Below are 23,715 nucleotides of genomic sequence, written 5' to 3' on the forward strand. Positions count from 1 at the left end.
ACATCAGAATTATGGGGGTGCCAGAAGAAGAGAGAGAGCAAGATACTGAAAACCTATTTGAAGAAATAATGACCGAAAACTTCCCCCACCTGGTGAAAGAAATAGACTTACAAGTCCAGGAAGCGCACAGAACCCCAAACAAAAGGAATCCAAAGAGGACCACACCAAGACACATTATAATTAAAATGCCAAGAGCAAAAGACAAAGAGAGAATATTAAAAGCAGCAGGAGAAAAACAGTTAATTACCTACAAGGGAGCACCCATACGACTGTCAGCTGATTTCTCAACAGAAACTATGCAGGCCAGACTGGAGTGGCAAGAAATTTTCAATGTGATGAATAGCAAGAACCTACAACCAAGATTACTCTACCCAGCAAAGCTATCATTCAGAATTGAAGTTCAGATAAAGAGCTTCACAGATAAGAAAAAGCTAAAGGAGTTCATCACCACCAAACCAGTATTATATGAAATGCTGAAAGGTATTCTTAAAGAAGAGGAAGAAGAAAAAAGTAAAGAGAAAAATTATGAACAAATACATATCTATCAACAAGTGAACCTAAAAATCAAGTGAATTAAAAACCTGAGGAGCAGAATAATCTGGTGAATATAATAGAATCAGGGGCATAGAAAGGGAGTGGACTGATAATTCTCAGGGGGAAAGGGGTATGGGGGGTTCATGAAGTGACTGGACAAAAATCATACACCTATGGATGAGGACAGTGGGGGGGAGGTAAGGGCAGAAGGTGGGGTGGGAACTGGGTGGAGGGGAGCTATGGGGGGAAAAAGGAGAAATAATTGTAATAATCTGAATAAAGATTTATTTTAAAAAAATAAAATAAAATAAAATAAATAAATAAATCTGATGAAAGAATGAAGTCAATTTATATGTTAGGTCACATATACCCTTTCTCTGGTATTGGAGGGCATGCTCTAGCAAAAGAAAAGAAGAGAGAGAGAGAGAGAGAGAGAGAGAGAGAGAGAGAGAGAGAGAGGAAGGAAGGAAGGAAGGAAGGAAGGAAGGAAGGAAGGAAGGAAGGAAGGAAGGAAGGAAGGAGCACAGAATCCAGGAAGTAAGATCCAACATAGGAGTGAAATAAAGCAAATTCCCCATACTACGGCAAAAGGGAGGGTACAGAGCGGCAAGTGTACGGCAAAGCTATAGATAGCAGAGTAAGATCAAGGCGTCCAGAAGGGTGGTTCCTAGGAACACGTGGAGGGAGTGGATTATCTGCTAGGTTTCACCATGTGGAATGATTCATTGAGAAGCAGTTAGAAGATGTGAGAAAACTCGTTTAGATGTTCAAGAAAATTAAGCAAATAAATAAAGTAAAAGCAATGTTTAACTCTAAGAAAAATTGTGACCATCATACACTACTTAGTTACATTATTAAATGATTAAGTAAGGTAACTCTTTAATACTGATTTTGAAAAGAAAGTCGGTGCTGCATTTATATTGAGAGAACAGAGTATAAGAAAACTCTAGGGCCTTGTTGACCATATACTGTAGAAAAGTAAACACAATTATCTAAAGTTGATGAATTGAAAATCCATAGTATTAAGCGTATTTTTTAGATAGAGGAAGTGAATTCCCGAAATAAACAACTAAACTGGAAGGAGATGCCTCTGGGTAGCAGCATCTTGGCTAGGGAGGAAAACTGTTTTGTTCCCTTTTAGTACTATTTTATCCTTAAAACAGTTTATATATTAACTTCATAAAAATTAAAATTTAAAAATTCTGAGAGATCTTCAGTGATAGGGGGCAAAGTTTTATGCATTACCTAAAGATGAAAATCATTTTTTAGTCAAGACACATTCGCAAAGGGCACTTTCTGTGCATTTCTGGACCATCTGTGATCTCTCTTGAGATCTGCAGGTAAAAGCTACTGAAGGCACCAGGTATATCCTGACAGACTATGATCCTCCCTATGAATTATTCACCCTGTTGTTGAATAACAGAAAACTGCCTTGACAACTGGTATTCAGGGACCACTATATGATTCATTAAAATAATTCTGACATGGAAGGATGGAACAGAGTGTGGAATCTCAGAGGGAAGGTGGAAGAGGGTGGGTGGGAGGTAATCAACCAAAGACCTTGTATACATATATGCATAACCGATGGACACAGACAATAGGGTGGTGAAAGCCTGGGACGGGGGTAGAGGCAGGCTGGAGGAGGTCAATGGGGCAGGAAAGGGACATATGTAATAGTTTCAACAATAAAGATTTTTTTAAAAAGAAAAGAAAAAAGAATAATTCTTAAATAGAAGCTGAACACAGAAAAGCTGAAGTTACTTTATAAAGCAGCTCACTACACAGTAAAAGGAGAAAGGAGATCATTCTGGCCCTTTAACTAGAGCCCTACAAAAGCTGGCATTTCTGCAGGTGCCCAAGAATCCTGAGCTAAAGACACACAATCTGGCAATTAAAACACCCAAGAAAAAGTGACTTAATTTGAGGACCTTTAAAGTGACATATTTGGCTAATCCTACAACAACACAGACGGATTGCACACCAATGAAGGTAGTTCAAGAGGCTGAGTTCATTTAAATGATACTGCTTCTTTTAAACCCGGTGATGTTCCGGAAGAGCATCATCACACTTTCCCCTGCCAGCTGTGCTGAGAGGGCATTCCTCCCACACCTCCACAGCTAAGGAGAAGCCTGGCTTTAACAGGCTGGGCCAGAGATTCTGCAAGACGCTCAGAAAATGACTTCGGGCTCTGCATGGAGACTGAGTTAGCTGACTCTGACACATATGCAAATCCTCCATCTCCACCACCCCCACCCCACATTCTTCACTGATCAAGGAACACCAGGAGTCCAAAGCACTTTTATAGCCCTGAAGATTCTGGGGACAGGCAGCACTTGAAACCTCCACCTAAGAAATGTTGGAAGAGTGACAAATTATAAAAACTTGGGGTGAGCAACCCTGATGACTCATTTATGAGTTCATTCAACATTGTGTGCTAGGAACTGGCAGTACAGAGGAAATCTTTGAAAGGCTCAGCAGTTCTCAAGAAACTCACAGCCAGATGCATAACAGGATGCGTAACAGAGGATAGTACACTTCCATTCCCACTGCAGGGCGAGAGCGGATGCCAGAGCACAGAGGCACCCACCACAGGCTTCCCTGAGGAGCACTCACCTTCATCACAACCTCTGCCTTTTGTCTGCAGACCCTGCTTTATTGTAATGTACACATTGAAAATACCAAAATGTGGTAGGACTGAGAAAATTAAAAATCTGCCTTGTCATTTACCAGGCTAGGATAACAGGCACAGGTAAAGGCAGGTGCTAAATAACAAGAAAAACGTCTCGCCCAATGACATTACAGCTGTAAAATATCAAAAACAACCCCTTCGTGGTATGACTACTGCTTCCTAACGCACCAAAAGTTTTTGTTCTCTAAAATCACTGTCTATTGGAAATTTTGCTGTCTGAAATTATATCAGTAAAAATGAAACATTCCGCCCTAGCCGGCTCAGTAGATAGAGCATCAGCCTGCAGACCCAAGGGTCTGAGGTCCAGTTCCAGTCAAGGGCACATACCTTGATTGCAGGATCCTCCCCGACCAGGGCCCTGGTCGGGGCTCATGCAGGAGGGAACCAATCATTGTGTTTTTCTCACATCAGTGTTTCTCTCTGTCTTTCCCTCTCCTTTCCACTCTCCCTAAAAATCAATGGAAAAATATCCTCAGGTGAGGATTAACAAAAATAAAAATGGCAGGGCATCGGGGCGACACTCCAGGACTTGGGGCCATCCCGCGACACGCCAGCCACACGGGGCAGGACTCCAGGACTCAGGGCAGTCCCATGGGGGGGTGGGGAGGGTCCCAGGTCTCGCGCGATTTCACGTGGTGAGTCACTAGTATATATATAAAAGGCTAATATGCTAAGTGTCCATCCAGGTAATGATGTCACATAGTAACGCCCGGCTTCCTCTCCCTAGCGATGACTAGCCTCCTTGCAGTTTCTTCAGCCCAGGAACAAGACTTGCTTTATAGCCAGGTGGAAACATTTCACACTTTAACCAAAAGTCTATGAAGCATTTTCCCATGCCTCATCTCATTTGATCCTCACAGAAGTCCTGGAGTAGGTAGATAGGAGATTCAGTAGAATCCTATTTTCTTTTCATTAGCTGGAAAATGGAGATTTAGAAAGCTTAGAAACTTGACCCAACTGAAAAGAAATAAGAAATGGTGGATCTTGAAAATGATTTCAGGTTTTCTCACTGCACAGAATATAGTCAAACAGTGCTGCACTTAAATATTTTACCCTTTGTTCTCCCAGCATGATCTACAATAATAATCTGCTTTGTGTTGATATTTACTGCTGTGTTGCTGACAATTACCTGAAAGAGAAGTTGGGGTGCTTCACTGGGCTGGAAGAAGTTTAGCTAAATCAGAAAGCAGGTCTCATTAAGCAAGTTTATTCTATATGTATAAAAGGCTAAGTTGACTTGCACATGCACAATACATATAAAGCTCTCGCTGGCGCCAATCGCACATGTGTTTTGATCTGTCATTGTCAATTGTGAATTTGATTGACACTTCTATTATAAAGGGCAAATAGCGATATTAAAATATTTCTTCTAATTAATTTCCTTTCAATGTGCACAAATTCATGCACCAGGCCACTAGTAAGTTAATAAACCTAATAGTTGAAATACAGGTCTATAGATGGACTAGGACAGCATCAAATCTATGAAAACCTTGTTGATCTCCAAAATGCTACTTAATAATCTAGAGAGCATAGCATGGGAGATATGACTAGATAGCTGTAGCAGGGGGAAAGATTAGCAACTTTATACCTGAGGTTTAGTTTCTTAGTAAATATAGTCACTTGGTAGCTTGATATTTGATTCTATACTTGAGTTACAATGATTGAAATGTGAAAATAGCATTTTAAGAGCCTGAAAGTCTACTATAAAAAAATTAAGATATATGGAAAATTTGCGTCTAGAGAGGAAAAAAAATCCCAAAGAAGACTTTGGTTCACATGAAACAGAACACATTGACAAATTTCAGTGGGAAGGTGGGGGTGGGAGTCGGGGAGATTAACTGGAGAACTTATATGCATATACTAGAGGCCCGATGCATGAAATTCGTGCAAGTGTAGGCTCTCGCAGCCCCGGCTGCCTTGCAGCCCTGGCTGCCTCATGGCCCTGCACCCTGCCCACTGGTCATTCCGGAAGGTTGTTCCGGAAGGTCATTCTACTGTCCGGTCTAATTAGCATATTAGCTCTTTATTATATAGGAGGACTAGAGGCCCAATGCACAAAATTCGTGCAAGAGTAGGCCTTCCTTCCCCCGGCTGCCAGCATGGCTTCCCTTTGGCACTCGGGACCTGGGCTTCCCTCTGGCTGCCACCAGGCAACCTGGACTGGGGCTTCCCTCATACAGGGAGGTCCCAACCACCCACCACAGCCCACTGGTCCGTGGCATGGGCCTCCCTCTTTGGGGACAATCATGAAGCCCCCTGATTGATCGCCCCACCAGCTGGTGGCCTGGACCTCCCTTGCAGGACAATCATGGGGCATTGACCAGGTCCCCGACCAACCACATCACATCCACCTTGGCTGGCCTGGTGCCAGTGGGTGTTATAGCATGGTCCCGGATGGTCGTCCAGAAGGTCATCCAGACGGTCGTTCCACTGTTCAGCCATCCAGTCTAATTAGCATATTACACTTTTATTATTATAGATGCATAGCCCATGGACACAGACAATAGTGTGGTGAAGGCTTGGGAGGGCAGGTGTGGGGTGGATGGGGTCAATGGAAGTAAAAGGGGGGAGGAGCTGTAATACTGTCAACAATAAAGATTATTTTTTAATTTTAAAACTGGTTTTTTTAAAAAAAAGAGTTAATCTCAGAGGGCTGAGTTCCTGACAATTCATCCTAATTCTGTAAGACTCAGCTCAAACATTACCTCCTCTCTAGAGCTGTCCCTAGTCCTTCCTTTTCTGTACTCTGGTGGCACAGTGGTGCCTTGGCACACACCACACGATACTGTGATTATTAGGTTACCTATTTGCCCCATTCATCTCGTTGAGAGCAGGGCCCCTGTCATTCATCTGTAAATGTCTAGCACCTGGCACATAGGACAAGCCCGATTAATGTTGAATAGAATGAACCAATCAATGAAGGGAAGATTAAGAACAAGAAAACCAGTTGAAAGGTGGTTGCAATGGTCCACGAGAGATTAAAATCACCTGGAGTATGACTAGGAGGAAAATATAGATGAGTATGGGACATTTGAAAGGAAAAAGGAAGACTTGATAACTATGTGGAAATGGGAAACAAAGAAAAAACAATCACATGAATTTTACAATTTAAGCCTACACAGCTATGAATTGTATACCACAACTGGAATAAAGGAATCCTCGAATAGCCAATTTGTTCCATTTTAGGTAAGCAGATTTTGTGAGGTCCTAGGAAAACCCAATATGCTTTCGGACATTCAGAATTAGAGTCAAGGCTCAACATAAATTTGGGAGCCACTGCATTGAGGCTGAAATATTTTTAAAAGGGGATGAGCTCTCTGAGGAAGAGATTATGTATTGAGTGGTTAAAGGACTAAAACTTGGAGAAAATAAAGGTCTAGAGCAAGCATGTCAAACTCATGGCCCACAGGCCTCATGTGGCCCACAACAAATATTTTTGCAGCCCAGCCAATATAACGGTATGTAAGAAATGTTTTAACCCTAACGGGTTTGGCTCAGTGGATAGAGTGTCAGCCTGTGGACTGAAAGGTCCCAGGTTTGACTCTGGTCAAGGGCATGTACCTTGGTTGTGGGCACATCCCCAGTAGGGGATGTGCAGGAGACAGCTGATCAATGATTCTAACTCTTTCTCCCTCTCCTTCCTCTCTGTAAAAATCAATAAAATATGTATTTTAAAAAGAAACGTTTTAATAAAAATTTTGTAACTTAATTTTTACAATACCTTGTTATACATAATTATTAATAACCATGTTCGCTGATGACTGATTATATAATCATGTTGTATTCATTTCCCTTACTCGCCTTATGCACAGGTGCACCATTTCTCTCCACTAATACTAGCAGCGAATATTTTAGCAGCCAATTGCCACATCATTAGTCTTGGACTGACTTGTTTGGTGTGTGCAACAGGAAATATTTTGCTTTCGGAGAACAAGAAAAATAGATTTATTTGCGTTATGCTTATTAATTTGTGTAGTTATCCAGTGTCTGGTAAGTTAATGTTCAAGAAAAAAATATTAATTTTTATTAACATGTTCTATTATTTTAACGATTACTCGTTTATTTCATCCCTTTGTATTCAGCATGTCTCTATCGAAATAAACCTACGCTTCTATGGAAATTGAAGCTTTTGTTTTTTTGCAGCCCACATAGTAAACCTTGTCTATTTGGCCCCTGTCAGCCTTTGGGTTTGACATGCTTGGTCTAGAGAGGAAAAGAGTGTGTTCATGGAGGAGCAAGGCAGTGCCAAACCCTGAACACAATGGAGCAGCACCACCTGCAGGTGAGAGGAGGAAAACTCAAGAGAATCGCCTGAAACTATTGGAACTCAATGTTGGGAAGGTGGTGAGTTTCAAAATACAGCGATTGCTTGCAACAACTGACGGCTTTGCTCCAACTCTAACCTGTTAGAAAATATAATGGACAAAAGATGCCATTTTCAATGGCAAGAAAGAAAGAAAAATCTATGGCTAAACTTTGTGTGGTACTGTTACAATTTACAAAAACTGAAAGAACATTTTTTTTTATTGTTTGAAGTATTACAAATAGTAGTACATATGTCTCCTTTTTTTTTCCTCCCCCATTTACCTCCCCCCCGACCTCCCCTAACCCCCAGTACATGCCTTTACCTGCCCCCCCCCCAGTGTCTTGTATCCATTGGTTATGCTTATATGCATGCGTACAAGTCCTTCGGTTGATCTCTTACAGCCCCCCCTCCAACCTCCCCTCCCTTCCCGCTGTAGTTTGACAGTCTGTTCAATGCTTCTTTGCCTCTGTATCTATTTTTCCCCATTTCTTTCCTTTAAAAAATCTTGCCTCTGCAGACTAGAAATAAACATATAATAACAAAAAATGTTTGAGTCCCAATTTCAATGTCCAACAGTTCTGAGTCCCCGTTTCAATGTCAAACAGTTCCTTATGTGTACATGTCAGCAATGATATCTGGATGGTGGGCACATGGTGGCAATGCAGGTCCAACCCTCTCTGGTTTGGTCCTAGGCAACCTGCTGTGACGCACAGCTGCTGACTGCTGGCGTGGCAAGGCGTCGTCAGCGTCTTCCATCTCTGGACTGTTTCTCCTCTTGTCTTCGTGGTTGGAGCAGACCTGTCAATTCCTCTCTGTTGCAGGAATCCACATGGATGAAAGAACATTTTAATAACGTGAAGACATTGTTGGTGGGAAATATGATATGAAGATGTCATTGTCCTTCAAATGTATACATTTAATGAAATTTCAAGCCAAAATAAATTCCAAGTGGACCAACGAGATTAATGAAAAAAATAAAAACCAGATAAAAGAGATATAGAAGAGAAAATAAGGGACAAAGTTTTTTCAGCTTTGATCCCAAAAGCAGGACAATAAAGAAAATGATTAATAGATAAATTCTGGATTGATATGGTGCAGCTCAGGCCTTTAAAATATCCTCGTCAGGAAGAGAAACCAAGATGGCGGCATAGGTAAACACCTAAACTGCTGCCTCGCACAACAATTTCAAAACTGCAATTAAAAGACAAAACGGGCCGAAACCGGTTTGGCTCAGTGGATAGAGCGTCGGCCTGCGGACTGAAGGGTCCCGGGTTCGATTCCGGTCAGGGGCACGTACCTTGGTTGCGGGCACATCCCCAGTAGGAGGTGTGCAGGAGGCAGCTGATCGATGTTTCTCTCTCATCGATGTTTCTAGCTCTCTATCCCTCTCCCTTCCTCTCTGTAAAATATCAATAAAATATATTTAAAAAAAAAAAAAAAAAAGAAAATGCCTAAAAAAAAAAAAAAAAAAAAGACAAAACGGACAGGAGGGCTAGGCCTCGGCGCAGGCGAATCCGGCGGGAATCGGCGCCATCAGAACCGCCACCATGACTGTGGGCAAGAGCAGCAAGATGCTGCAGCAGATCGACTACAGGATGAGGTGCATCCTGCAAGACCGTCGTATCTTCATTGGCACCTTCAAGGCTTTGGACAAGCATATGAATTTGATCCTATGTGATTGTGATGAATTCAGGAAGATCAAGCCAAAGAACTCAAAACAAGCTGAAAGAGAAGAGAAGCGAGTCCTTGGGCTGGTGCTACTTCGAGGGGAGAACCTGGTCTCAATGACAGTAGAGGGACCCTCCCAAAGATATGGGCATTGCCCAAATGCCAATTGCTGGAGCTGCTGGAGGCCCGGGGATCGGCAGGGCTGCTGGCAGAGGAATCCCAGCTGGTGTTCCCATGCCCCAGGCCCCTGCAGGACTTGCTGGGCCAGTTCGTGGGGTTGGTGGACCATCCCAACAGGTGATGACCCCACAAGCAAGAGGGACTGTTGCAGTTGCTGCCATAGCTAGTATTGCAGGGGCCCTAACCCAGTACCCACCGGGCCGTGGAGGTCCTCCCCCACCTATGGGCCGAGAGGCACCCCTTCCAGGCATGATGGGCCCACCTCCTGGTATGAGGCCTCCCATGGGTACCCCAATGGGGATCCCCCCTGGACAAGGAACTCCAATGGGCATGCCCCCTCCAGGAATGTGGCCCCCTCCACCAGGAATGCGAGGGCCCCCTCCCCCAGGAATGCACCCACCAAGGCCCTAGATTCATCTTGGCCCTCCTCAGCTCCCTGCCTGTTTCCTGAAAGCCTGTACATAGTCCTTTTATTTCTGTGTGGCCTGTGAAACAAAATTTCTTAATAAACTCCTAATAGGATATTAAAAAAAAAAGACAAAACGGACATCATCCAGAACCACAGGAAGGCTGGCTGAGTGGAAATTCTACAACTAGAAGGAAAGAGAAAAGCACACTGAGACTCAGAGGAGCTGCAGGAGGCAGAGGTACTGAGACACGTGCGTGGAGAGGACTGGCAACTGAATACGCAGCTGGCTTTCTCAAGCGGGAGGGAGACAAAAGCTCCCAACTGTGCTGAACTCCAGTTCTGGACGAGACTCTGGGGACCCAGACTCATTCAAGGAGAAACTGGACTGTCTGGCAGTGGGCAAAACTCGAGGGCGGCTTTCTCTCAGAGGTGCTTGCAGCGATTACCACAGGACACTGAGACACAGGGGCCTATTGGGCCAGGGCTGATGGGAAACCGGTGCTGTCTGCTCCGCCCTGAGACTCCGCCCCATCCAAGCTGAGAACACAGGCTTTTGCAAGTCTTTTTTTTTTTTTTTTAATATATTTTATTGATATTCCGCAGAGAGGAAGGGAGAGGGATAGAGAGCTAGAAACATCAATGAGAGAGAAACATTGATCAGCTGCCTCCCGCATACCCCCCACTGCGGACGTGCCCGCAACCAAGGCACATGCCCCCGACCGGAACCAAACCCAGGACCCTTCAGTCCACAGGCCGACGCTCTATCCACTGAGCCAAACCGGTTTCGGCGGCTTTTGCAAGTCTTGTCTCATAAGGGTGTCTCCAGCACAGAAGTTCTCCCAGCATAGACACAGCTGATCCTCACAGCCAATTGGCCTGGAGGTCAATTCCTCCCAGTGATACCAACAACAATCAAGGCTTAACTACAACAAGACTGTGCACACAGCCCACAAAGGGGTGCACCAAGAGTGTCCACCTCAGGTAAGTGGGGAGGCTTAGCCACTGGGCCCTATAGGAAACCTAGCACACAAAGCCACTCTATCAACTCAGGGAAGCAGTGAAAATGCGGCGTCAAAGAAACAGATCACAAATGAAAGAAATGGAGGAAAACAAACGACTGGATATAGAGTTCAAAACCACGGTTATAAGGTTTTTCAAGAATTTTCTAGAAAAGGCTGATAAATTTAACGAGACCCTCCAAGATATGAAAAAGGACCAACTAGAAATTAAGCATACACTGACTGAAATAAAAAATATTATACAGAGATCTAACAGACTAGAGGATCGCAAGAATCAAGTCAAAGATTTAAAATACAAAGAAGCAAAAAACACTCAACCGGAAAAGCAAAAAAAAAAAAAGAATCCAAAAATATGAAGATAGTGTAAGAAGAATCTGGGACAACTTCAAGCGTACCAACATCCAAATTATGGGGGTTCCAGAAGAAGAGAGAGAGCAAGACACTGAAAACCTATTTGAAGAAATAATGACCGAAAACTTCCTCCACCTGGTGAAAGAAATAGACTTACAAGTCCAGGAAGCACACAGAACCCCAAACAAAAGGAATCCAAAAAGGACCACACCAAGACACATCATAATTAAAATGCCAAGAGCAAAAGACAAAGAGAGAATATTAAAAGCAGCAAGAGAAAAACAGTTAGTTACCTACAAGGGAGCACCCATATGACTGTCAGCTGATTTCTCAACAGAAACTATGCAGGCCAGATGGGAGTGGCAAGAAATATTCAAAGTGATGAATAGCAAGAACCTACAACCAAGATAACTCTACCCAGCAAAGCTATTATTCAGAATGGAAGGGCAGATAAAGAGCTTCAAAGATGAGAAAAAGCTGAAGGAGTTCATCACCACCAAACCAGTATTATATGAAATGCTGAAAGGTATTCTGAAAGAAGAGGAAGAAGAAGAAAAAGATAAAGATAAAAATTATGAACAACAAATACATATCTATCAACAAGTGAATCTAAAAATCAAGTGAATAAAAATCTGATGAACAGAATAATCTGGTGAATATAATAGAATCAGGGGCATAGAAAGGGAGTGGACTGATAATTCTCAGGGGGAAAGGGGTTTGGGGGGTTCAGGAAGAGACTGGACAAAAATCATACACCCATGGATGAGGACAGTGGGGGGGAGGTAAGGGCAGAAGGTGGGGTGGGAACCGGGCGGAGGGGAGCTATGGGGGGAAAAAGGAGAAACAATTGTAATAATCTGAATAAAGATTTATTTTAAAAAAAAAAAAAAAAGAGGAAGTTCTTGGACAGCTAGAGACCTAGACTACATAGGGGGTGAGCAAGCCAGGCAAGGGCCTGCCACAGAATCCCTTTCTTGTAAATACTCCACACTAAACCTTAACGAAGTTACTAAATTCGTAACTTTCATCAATTCATGTAATGCTTAGTTTGAGTCAAGGTTGTATGTATGTAAAACTGCATAGAGTCAAACAAAAGCATGAGGCAGTAATGCCAGGAATTCACTGAGCAAGGGAAACATTTCCAACTACCCAAAATAGGACCCAGAGTAAATTTACTAGACTCTCCAAGGTCAGGATGTCCCAATCTCCTGATACCTTACCTTTTTTGGATTTATCTTCTCTAGGCATTGAGTCTCCAACATTTTTACCTCCAACATTAATTCTTAATTTGTTCTGATTCTAAACACTATCATTAACATTTTTTAATCTATAAAGACATAAGTGCAAAAGATTACTCTCAAATTTAAAAGAATTAAAACCCCTCCTGTATTATCAAACACCATTCCTAGTTTATCTGTTTTATGCGTTAGATTTTCTATAGAGAGCTTCATAAGGCAGCATGCATCTCTGAAATCCTTCTATGACGATTTTAAACTGTGCCCTCATTAAAGACACAGAGCCATCAGATCTATTTCTGGACCCCTTACATATTAAAGTAACACCCTGTCAAGGACTATTTCTGCATCATACAGCCAAAAGATAGCTCCATTAAATTCCAACCCATTTTTCTAGCCTGGATGAAGCGTCATCCCATACACCAAAAGGCTGTGGGTTCAAATACCAGTCAGGGCACATACCTAGGTTGCAGGTTCAATCCCTGCTTGAGGCACATACAGGAGACAGCCAAGCAATATCAATGCTCCTCTCTCATTTCTCTCTCTCTCTCTCTCTCTCTCTCTCTCTCTCTCCCCTCCCCCCCATTAAAAACATATCCTCAGGTGAGGATTTAAAAAAATACCAACCCATTTTAAAGTATTTCTAATTACATGGTTTTCACATTAACTTTAAACCTACCACAAATAGAAGAATCCTCACAGTGAATAAGCATTAGCATATCACTTTTCCAAGGTAGGGGATAACTTATTCTTTTAGCTAAGGTTTACAAGAGTCATTACAGCTTTCCATTTAGATAAACTACTCAGTAATAAAAAGGAAATGAACTATTGACACATGCAATAATTTGGATGGGTCTGAAAAGCCAGTCTCAAAAGGTACATATGGTATGAGTCCATTTAGATAAAGTCCTCAAAATGATGAAGTTACAGATCTGAACAGATGATCAGTTACCAACATTTAGAAATAGTGGTGGGCCCTAGCCAATTTGGCTCAGTGGATAAAGCATTGTCCTGTGGACTGAGTGTCCTGGATTCCATCCAGTCAAGGGCATGTACCTCCTTTGCAAGCTCGATCCCTAGCCCTGGTCCTGGCACATGCAGGATGTGTCTCTCTCACATCGATGTTTCTCTCTGTATTTCCCCCTCCCTTGCACTCTCTAAAAAAAATCAATGGGAAAATATCCTTGGGTGAGGATTAACAACAAAAAAATCTCATCATAGTTCTACATTAACAAGTTGAATCTAAAATGTAATAGAATGTGCCGAAACCGGTTTGGCTCAGTGGATAGAGCGTCGGCCTGCGGACTGAAGGGTCCCGGGTTCGATTCCGGTCAAGGGCATGTACCTTGGTTGTGAGCACATCCCCAGTGGGAGGTGTGCAGGAGGCAGCTGGTCGATGTTTCTCTCTCATCGATGTTTCTAGCTCTCTATCCCTCTCCCTTCCTCTCTGTAAAATATCAATAAAAAATATATTTTAAAAAATCAAAATAAAATGTAATAGAATGACTTACCATAACATTATAGTAATTAGCATGATATGGTATTGGTACAAAAACAAAGAAATAAACCTATAAAACAGAGTGGAGAGCCCAGAAATAGATCCGTGCATATTTGATAAGACAGAGATAGCGCCCTAACCGGTTTGGCTCAGTGGAAAGAGTGTTGGCCTGCAGACTGAAAGGTCCCGGGTTCGATTCCGGTCAAGGGCATGTACCTTGGTTGCGGGCACATCCCCAGTAGGAGGTGTGCAGGAGGCAGCTGATCGATGTTTCTCTCTCATCGATGTTTCTAACTCTCTATCCCTCTCTCTTCCTCTCTGTAAAAAATCAATAAAATATATTAAAAAAAAAAAAAAAGACAGAGATAGCATTATAGATCACTGGGGAAAGGAGGGACTTTTCAATAAACACTGCTAACTATCCAAGTGAAAAAAAAATAAATCAGTGGTGGATTAAAGAATTTGATATGAATAGAGCCCTGGCTTGTGTGGCTCAGTTGTTTGAGTGTCATCCCATGCACTAAAAGATTGCCAGTTCAGTTCTGGTCAGGGCATATACCCAGGCTGCAGGTTCCATTCGTGATCAGATTGAGGGTTGGATACCCTGTCAGTCGGGGTATGTATGGGAGGCGGTTAATCGATGTTTCTCTTTCTCTCTCTCTCTCTCTCTCTCTCTCTCTCTCTCTCTCTCTCTCTCTCTCTCTCTCTTCCCCCCCCCCCATTGATCTCTAAATCAATATTTTTTAATAATATGAATAGCCTGGCTGGTGTGGCTCAGTGGTTGAACATCACCCTATGAATCATGGTTGGATTCCTGGTCAGGGCATATGCCCAGGTTGCATGCTCAATGCCCAGTATGGGGCAGGCGAGAAGCAGCCGATCAATGATTCTCTCTCTCATTGATGTTCCTATCTTTCTGTCTCTCCCTTCCTTTCTGAAATCAATAAAAATGTATATTTAAAAAAAAAAAAAAAAAAAAACAGAGTTCAATGATGCAAGTCTAGTTCCAGGACATGTATCAGAGTGTAGCTATTTGGTTTAGGCCAGTTTAAAAAGTTCAGTTTCACATGGAAGGGGGTGAGTTAGCCAGCTTCCCAGAGGCCTCCCTGCTCCATTTTATTTTTTAAAATATGTTTTTATTGATTTATAGAGAGGGAGATGGATAGATAGATAGAAATATCGATGAGAGAGAAGCATCATCAATCGGCTGCCTGCTGAATGCACCCCTATTGGGGATCGAGCTGCAACCCGGGCATGTGCCCTGACCGAGAATGGAACGGGTGACTTCTTGGTTCCCGCTGAGCCACACCAGCTGGGCCCTGCTCCATTTTAGATGGCTCTCTTGAGAATATCAACTCCATTTTGCTGTTTTTCTTTCACAAAAGCAGTATGATTTTTGAATAATCTGAATGTAACCACATTGTAGGTAGCATCTTAAGAAAACAAAAGAACAGAAAATATATTCTAAGCGAGGCATTAAAACTGAGATGGAAAAACTGTCAGAGCCCTCTCTACTTCAAGCCAAAACAGTGTTCTGCACCAAGTTAAGTGACATTTGAAGGATTTTTTTAAATTAAAGCGACATAAAGAAAGAATAGTTATACATAGCTTTACATTTTATAATACTTAAATATAGTATATTATTGGGTCACTTTAAATTTTCTTCTTCTTGTAACATCTTTATAGTTAACCTGCAGTTTACCATTGTCATCTTCAATTTCTAACAAACTAGCTTGAACTTAGCTTTAATATAACACAAAAATCTGCTTCTATACAGTTCTGTCCCTCCCCATTATGTTATCGTCACAAATTACATCTTTATACATTGTGATTTCCTGCCTCGTTTTTATTATTGAATCACCTTGAGTAGGGCCTCGATAATGTGCCTTTTTAATATCTGCTCCAAATGATCTTTATGTATAAGACCACTGAGAACCTCCCTCTGAAATGGAGATGAGGGTACGGTGGAGGGGTGGTTGTGGGAACTGGGAAGAAAGATTTGCAATGACAAAAGAAATCTTGCAAAGCTACACCATGGCAAACACAAGGTTAAGATAAATAGACTGTAGTGCTATTCTGTAATATACCATCCGGCAATATGTTGAAACATTTAAAAGTATATATAACTAGAGGCCCGGTGCATGAAATTCGTGCATGGGGGGGGGGGGGGGAGACGGGGTGTCCCTCAGCCCAGCCTGCACCCTGTCCAATCTGGGACCCCTTGAGGGATGTCCGACTGTCCTGGTGGGATCGGGCCTAAACAGACAGTCGGACATCCCTCTCACAGTCCAGGACTGCTGGCTCCCAACTGCTCGCCTGCCTGCCTTCCTGATTGCCCCTCACCGCTTCTGCCTGCCAGCCTGATCACCCCCTAACCCAGGGGTGGGCAAACTTTTTGACTCGAGGGCCACAATGGGTTCTTAAACTGGACCGGAGGGCCAGAACAAAAGCATGGATGGAGTGTTTGTGTGACCTAATATAAATTCAAAGTAAAGGAGCAGAGGGGAGAGCAAAAGAACCCTCCGCTCTTTCAGCTCCGCGGGCCGGATAGAACAGCCGAATGGGCTGGATCCGGCCCGCGGGCCATAGTTTGCCCACGGCTGTCCTAACCACTCACCTGCCAGCCTGATTGATGCCTAACTGCTCCCCTGCCAGCCTGCAGCCTGTTTGCCCCTAACTGCCCTCCCCTGCAGGCCTGGTCCCCCCCAACTGCTCTCCCCTGCAGGCCTGGGTCCCCCCCCAACTGCCCTTCTCTGCAGGCCCAGTCACCCCCAACTTCCCTCCTCTGCTGGCCTGGTCACCCCTAAGTGCCCTCCCCTGCAGGCTTGATCTCCCCCAACTGCCCTCCCTTGCAGGCCTGGTCCCTCCCAACTGCCCTTCTCTGCAGGCCCGGTCACCCCCAACTTCCCTCCTCTGCTGGCCTGGTCACCCCTAAGTGCCCTCCCCTGCAGGCTTGATCGCCCCCAACTGCCCTCCCTTGCAGGCCTGGGTCCCCCCAACTGCCCTTCTCTGCAGGCCCGGTCACCCCCAACTTCCCTCCTCTGCCGGCCTGGTCACCGCTAAGTGCCCTCCCCTGCAGGCCTGATCACCCACAACTGTCCTCCCTTGCAGGCCTGGTCCCTCCCAACTGCCCTCCACTCCTGGCCTTCTTGTGGTGACCATCTTGTGTCCACATGGGGGCAGGATCTTTGACCACATGGGGGCAGCCATTTTGTGTGTTGAACAATCTGCATATTACTCTTTTATTAGATAGGATAGAGGCCTGGTGCATGGGTCAGGGCCAGCTGGTTTGCCCTGAAGGGTGTCCTGGATCAGTGTGGGGGTTCCCTTGGGGTGTGGGGTGGCCTGGGCAAGGGGCCTGTGGTGGTTTTCAGGCCAGCCATGCCCTCCGGCAACCCAAGCGGAGGCCCAGGTATCTGGATTTATCTTCTATAATTGAAACTTTGTAGCCTGGAGCAGAACCAAGCCTTCTGCTCGCTCCGTGGTGGCAGCCATTTTTGTTGGAATTTATCTGTCTTCTATAATTGAAACTTTGTAGCCTTGAATGGAGCCAAGCCTCCTGCTTGCTCCATGGCGGCAGCCATTTTTATTGGGATTTATTTATCTTCTATAATTGAAACTTTGTAGCCTTGTGTGGAGACCTGGGCCTGCCAGGGCTGCAGAAGCTTGGCTTCCTCCATCGCCGGGGGCAACCCTAGCCTCCTGCTCTCTCCAGCTCTGTAGCTGCCACCATTTTTGTTGGGATTTATTTATCTTCTATAACTGAAACTTTGTAGCCTTGTGTGGAGGCCTGGACCAGCCAGGGTGTGCAGAAAGCTTGGCTTCCTCCATCGCCAGGGAAACCCAAGCCTCCCTCCTGCTCTCTCCATGGCCGCAGCCATCTTGGTTGGGTTAATTTGCATACTTGCTCCTGATTGGCTTGTGGGCATGGCTTGTGTGTGTAACAGAGTGATGGTTAATTTGCACATTACTCTTTTATTAGATAGGATGTGCCCTGGCCAGATAGCTCAGTTGGTAAGAGCATGGTCCTGATATGCCAAGGTTGTGGGTTCAATTCCTGGTCAAGGCACTACAAGAATCAACCAATAAATGCGTAAGTGGAACAACAAATCAATGTTTCTCTCTTCCTTTCTCTCTAAAATCAATTTAAAAATAAAGTATATATAATGCTTCTAATCAGATATTAGCATATTTTTCTTTATCATTTTTCTGCCCCCACCCAAAATTCATACAAACACTTCACCATCACTGGTTCCAGCTCTCCTAAGATGTAGCTTTTAGAAAGCACAGAAGGCAAGGCATTGAGAGACATGTTTTCCTTCTGGAAGTGGAGCATTCTCTGAGGCAGTATGCAGAGGTCCCCCTCAAGCTCTGTTGAACCCTGACCTCTGCAGAAACCATTGCCCTAACCCAATTTTTTCATTTTATAGATGAGAAAACTAGACTCCAAGGAACAGACTTACCCAAGATTACCATGGTAGAGCCCAAATTAAAGCATATTTCCTGATTTCTTTTCACTCTATCACATATCTATTACTAGTAGATTAACAAGAGGACCCTGGGTTTCCTAATGTTGTTTTTAGAAACAGTCCAATCATATCACTCTTTTAAAAAGCTAAAATGGCTCAGCTGGTGTGGTTCGGAGGTTGAGTGCTGACCTATGAACCAGGAGTCATGGTTCTATTCCTGCCCAGGGCACATGCCCGGGTTGCAGGCTCAATTCCCACTAGGGGATGTGCAGGAGGCAGCAGATCAATGATTCTCTCTCATCATTGATGTTTTTTATCTCTCTCTCCCTCTCACCTCCTCTCCGAAGTCAATAAAAAATTTTTTTAAAAAGCTAAAATGTACGGCTGCCTACAATGTAATTTCCTGCTAGCTGCCACTAAGATTTTTATGTACTTCAGTGATTTTCAACCAGCATGCTGCAAGAATTTTTAAAACATGTAGTACCTACCTATTTAGTCAGGGGCACTGACCTCTTTTCCCTTAGACTGTCAAATAAAAAAATTACAACAGCCAAAACAACAACAGCCATCAGGGTGAATGAATCAAAATTATACCTTTTTTTTTTTTTTTTTGGTCAGATCAGCAAAAAATACTTTTTGGTGTGCCACAGAATTTTAGTAATTAGAGATTATGTGTGCCATGAGATGAAAAATGTTGAAAATCACTGATGTACTTAATAACAAAAACAAGAAAAACTTGGTTGCCAGCAAGAGAAATTCCGGAATAAACAGTAGATACAAGGGGCAGCAAGAGGATTTTTAAATCTAAGGCTGGAGGCTGAGGCTGCTCTTCCTCACCACACATTTCTATTTCACTATGTTAGTTCATTAAGTTTAAAATACTAGTAAGTACAATCCTTTTAAGGAAAGGCCTACATTAATTACTCAAAGCAGCCAGCAATACTAACTCCATGTCATTGTAACAGTTGCTAAATACTGTCACTCCACCCTGTGGGGTAGAAGGGAAATAAATATACTTCTTAGCAAAACCAATACATACAGAAGTCAGGAAATAGTTTCCAGTTTAATCACACCAAGGGTGTGTCTAAAATAAAAAATAACACTCTAAAACAGATTACTTACAACTCCAGAACACTTTAATTCTAAAGAGCTTTAATAAATGAAAAGCCCCAAGTTCCCAAAGTCCATCAAAAAGGGAATGAATAATCAGCCTCAACAGAGCTGGGAGAAATTTTTTTTAAAGAAGGGGGAAAGGTGAAGGTTGGTAACCATTCTCTTTCAAAAACAAAACACTGCTCCCTCAAATAACCACTCAGAATGTCACTTAATATAAATAGGCAGGAGGAAAATAACTGTCATATTTGCCTTATATACACTATTGGCCACTTAAATGCAAACTTAGCTATTTAGGAATGGCTTGCCAAAACATTGAAAAAGTGAAAGACTTCATCCTTGTCATAGACTGCCACTTCAGTGGAACATTCGGTGCACATAACTGGGTGATAGATTTCTTCCACTTCTGTCTCTGCCTGCTCTGCAGCATCTTCATGGTTAGCCCGCATCTTCTTATGGCCTCGCTTTTTCTTCCTGTTCTCTGGAGTTTTGTATCTTAGAACCTCCTCTTTGTTGACAGAACAATTCATCACAAACATTGCTCTATACTGAGTTTTGTATGACTCATGCCTAAGAGGGAAATAAAATGGAGAATATATATTTGTTTTATTTTAATAGTTATCCATTTAGATAAAATATGACACCAAAAATTACTGAAATACCAACCAAAGTAAAGACATAAGAACAAAATGGGAACCTTACAGAAATGTTAAGAGCTTTTTTAAGAATAGGAAGAAACTTGTTAATAGATAATGGTGCATAAGTAACTTTTACCTCAGAAAAAAAATTTGATTTGCTCTTCAAACTTAGAAAGATAAGTTGTAGGAAACTTGAGAGGTAATATTTAAATAATCTTTGACTGTTTCTATTGTGACCTGAGACTCTGCCATCCTCTCATTACAAGTGGTGCCATTCTGGTCACCATTTCAGTAAAAGCTAGTTTTAAAAGCTTAAAGAGCCCTGGCTCATGTTGCTTAATAGTTAGAGAGACAGCCCATGCACTAAAGGGTCATGGGTTCAAGTCTGCACACCACCAACAGCATGTACTTGGGTTGCAGGTTCCATCCCGACCCAGGTCAGGACAAGTGCATGAAGCAAACAATCAATGTGTCTCTTTCACATCGATGCTTCTCTTTCTGCCTCTTTCTCTCTAAAATCAATAAACATATCCCCGGATGAGGATTAAAAAAAAAAGGATAATGCTTCCTTTGTTCCCCTCAAATACTTAATATTTTCCTACTTCTTTCCCCACTTAATAAGTTGCTTTACTTTCTTCCCTTTAAACCTCGTGTAACAGAAATATCTATCTGGCTAAAAACAGTGAACTCCAGTTATGCCTTCATTAGTTCCAAATGTTAACCTCCGCTATCATCACCACCACTGGTAACTTAGACTGTGCAAGCTGGTGCTTCTCCAAGTAAGACTATTAAAATTTCACTCCACTGTATTGGAATCCTGTATTAATGTGGAACACAATTTTTACCAAGGAAAAATTCTGTTAGATTATAAAGCAATTTCTTTTGAGTATAGAAACCCTGTAACATGGTTTAATTTAAAAGAACAACTTAAGTACAAAGACATTTTACTTTTTCTTCATTTCATAGACATATTCTAGGTGTCAATTTATATACAAAAAGCTTAAGGGTTCACATGGAAAGTACATAAATTAATTGTTGCAGATCAGAAACTTCCAGGTAGTGAGTAAGAATAACTTGCATCTAGCTCCTCATTAGCTCCTAGAGCAAATCTACCACTCCGGCATCACTTAGTTTCAATTAACTTGATTCAGAACACGGACTAAGCTAGGCATTTCTAAGGCTACCAATAGAGGAAAAAAGGAAAGAAAAAGGTAGAGAGTATACAGTCAACCCTCCATGTCCGCTAGTGTCGCATCCTCATATTCAACCAATTGCAGATAGAAAACAGTATTTTCAACCTGCAGTTGGAAATCCATAAATGCCAAGGGCCAAAATGTATGCACTGTTCTGTGCTATTTCATAGTATACGGGACTTGAGCATCCATGGATTTTAGTATCCACTGGGATGGAGGAGGTGGGAGCGTGTCCTGGAATCAATCTCCCTCCAACACCAAGGGATGACTATATTTGGATTAACGGAAGGAAGGGGGGGGAAACAAAACTTGATCATCTCAAATGATGCAGAAAAAGTTGATAAAATTCAACATGCTTTCATGATAAAAACACCCAATAAGCCCTGGCCAATTTGGCTCAGTTGTTAGAGCGTTGGCCCATAGACCAAAGGGCCAAGGATTCAATTCTCGATCAAGGGCACATACCTTGGTTGTGTGTTCCGACCAGGTCAGGGCATTTGCAGGAGGCAACCAACCAATGTGTCTCTCTCACATCAATGTTGCTCTCTCTCTCCCCTCCCTTCCACTCTGAAAATCAATGGAAAAAATATCCTCGGTGAGGATTATAAAAAAATAAATAAAATAAAATACCCAATAAGCTAGGAATAGAAGAAAATATCCTCAAAAAAATAAATACCACATATGAAAAACCCATAGCCAGCATCATACTCACTGATGAAAGACTGAAAACTTTTCCTCTAAGGTCAGAAAAAAGACAAAAATACCTGCTTTCACCACTTCTATTCAACATAGTATTGGAAATTCTAATCAGAGCAATTTGGTATGAAAAATAAATAAAAGGTCAAGAAAACCAAGATGGCGGCATAGGTAAACACCTAAACTGCTGCCTAGCACAACAATTTCAAAACTACAACTAAAAGACAGAACGGACACCATCCAGAACCACAGGAAAGCTGGCTGAGTGAAAATTCTACAACTAGAAGGAAGGAGAAAAGCTCACAGAGAATTGGAGGTACGGCAAAGGGGCTTTGTGCGCGCAGAGAGGAAGGGCGGCTGAGAGCCTGGCTGACTTTCTCTGGCGGAAGGGGGAAGGAAGCCTCCGACCGCACTGAACCCCAGTTCTGACTGCACTGAACCCCAGTTCCAGGCGAGCCCCTGGGGACCCACGCTCTTGTGGGGGGAGTCTGGACTCTCAGGCGGAGACTCGTGAGCCGGGGAAGGCGGAGGACTGAAAGCGCGCCCGCGCCGGTGCGCACAAGGGCTGCGGAGGTTGCCGCGGGCTTTCCCTGGTGGAGGGGAGTCAGAGGCTCCTGACGGCACTGTGCCCCAGTTCTGACTGCAGTGAACCCCGGTTCCAGGCGAGCCCCTGGGGACCCACGCTCTTGTGGGGGGAGTCTGGACTCTCAGGCGGAGACTCGAGCTGGGGAAGGCGGAGGACTGAAAGCGCACGTGCGCGCAGGGGCGGGGCTGACAGGAAGCCAAGACTGAGGCTCCACCCCATCCAAGCTGAGCACAGAGGCTATTGCAATTTGGCAAGTCTAATCCTATAAGGCTGTCTCCAGCACCGAACTTCTCCCAGCATAGACACAGCTGATCCTTACAGCCAACTGGCCCGGAGGTCAATTCTTCCCAGTGATACCAACAACAATAAAGACTTAATTACAACAAGGCTGTACACACAGTCCACAAAGGGGTGCACCAAGAGTGTCCACCTCAGGTTAACTGGGGAAGCTGACCCACTGGGCCATATTGGAAACCTAGCACAAATATCTACCTTACCAACTCAGGGAATCAATGAAAATGCGGGGTCAAAGAATCAGATCACAAACGAAAGAAATGGAGGAAAACAAACGACTGGATATAGAATTCAAAACCACGGTTATAAGACTTTTTAAGAATATCCTAGAAAAGGCAGATAAATATAACGAGACCCTCGAAGATATGAAAAAGGACCAACTAGAAATTAAACATACACTGACTGAAATAAAAAATATTATACAGAGACCCAGAAACAGAATAGAGGAACACAAGAATCAAGTCAAAGAATTGAAATACAAAGAAGCAGCCGAAACCGGTTTGGCTCAGTGGATGGAGCGTCGGCCTGCGGACTGAAGGGTCCCGGGTTCGATTCCGGTCAAGGGCATGTACCTTGGTTGCAAGCACATCCCCAGTGGGATGTGTGCAGGAGGCAGCTGATCGATGTTTCTCTCTCATCGATGTTTCTGGCTCTCTATCCCTCTCCCTTCCTCTCTGTGAAATATCAATAAAATATATTTAAAAAAAAAAAAAAAAAAAAGAAATACAAAGAAGCAAAAAACACTCAACCGAAAAAGCAAAAAGCAAAAAAAAAAATCCAAAAAGTTGAAGATAATGTAAGAAGACTCTGGGACAACTTCAAGCGTACCAACATCAG

At 43.2% G+C, this 23,715-nt stretch overlaps 2 protein-coding genes across 6 annotated transcripts in view; one reads left to right on the forward strand and one right to left on the reverse strand.

Moving 5' to 3' along the window:
• Positions 1–8,216: 8,216 nt before the first annotated feature.
• The window catches only part of EAPP (E2F associated phosphoprotein), a 42,884-nt gene continuing 27,385 nt past the window's right edge, over positions 8,217–23,715 (reverse strand). For 3 of the 5 annotated variants that reach the window (XM_080676440.1, XM_080676442.1, XM_080676441.1), the window contains one exon: positions 19,477–20,041. In XM_080676440.1, the coding sequence (XP_080532566.1) occupies positions 19,765–20,041 (277 nt within the window). In that variant the 3' untranslated portion in view covers positions 19,477–19,764. Of the gene's footprint in view, positions 8,342–9,126; positions 9,252–19,476; positions 20,042–23,715 lie in introns of those variants that run through there. The other 2 variants (XM_080676443.1, XM_080676444.1) reach the window with 2 other exon arrangements.
• LOC308252216 (small nuclear ribonucleoprotein-associated proteins B and B'-like) lies at positions 9,023–9,913 on the forward strand. The gene is given in 2 exon segments (XM_080676493.1): positions 9,023–9,327; positions 9,329–9,913. Coding segments are annotated over 2 exon segments (711 nt in total). The 5' UTR covers positions 9,023–9,076; the 3' UTR covers positions 9,789–9,913.

This window comes from Plecotus auritus (genome assembly GCF_963455305.1).
Source record: "Plecotus auritus genome assembly, chromosome: 1".
Lineage (NCBI taxonomy): Eukaryota > Metazoa > Chordata > Mammalia > Chiroptera > Vespertilionidae > Plecotus > Plecotus auritus.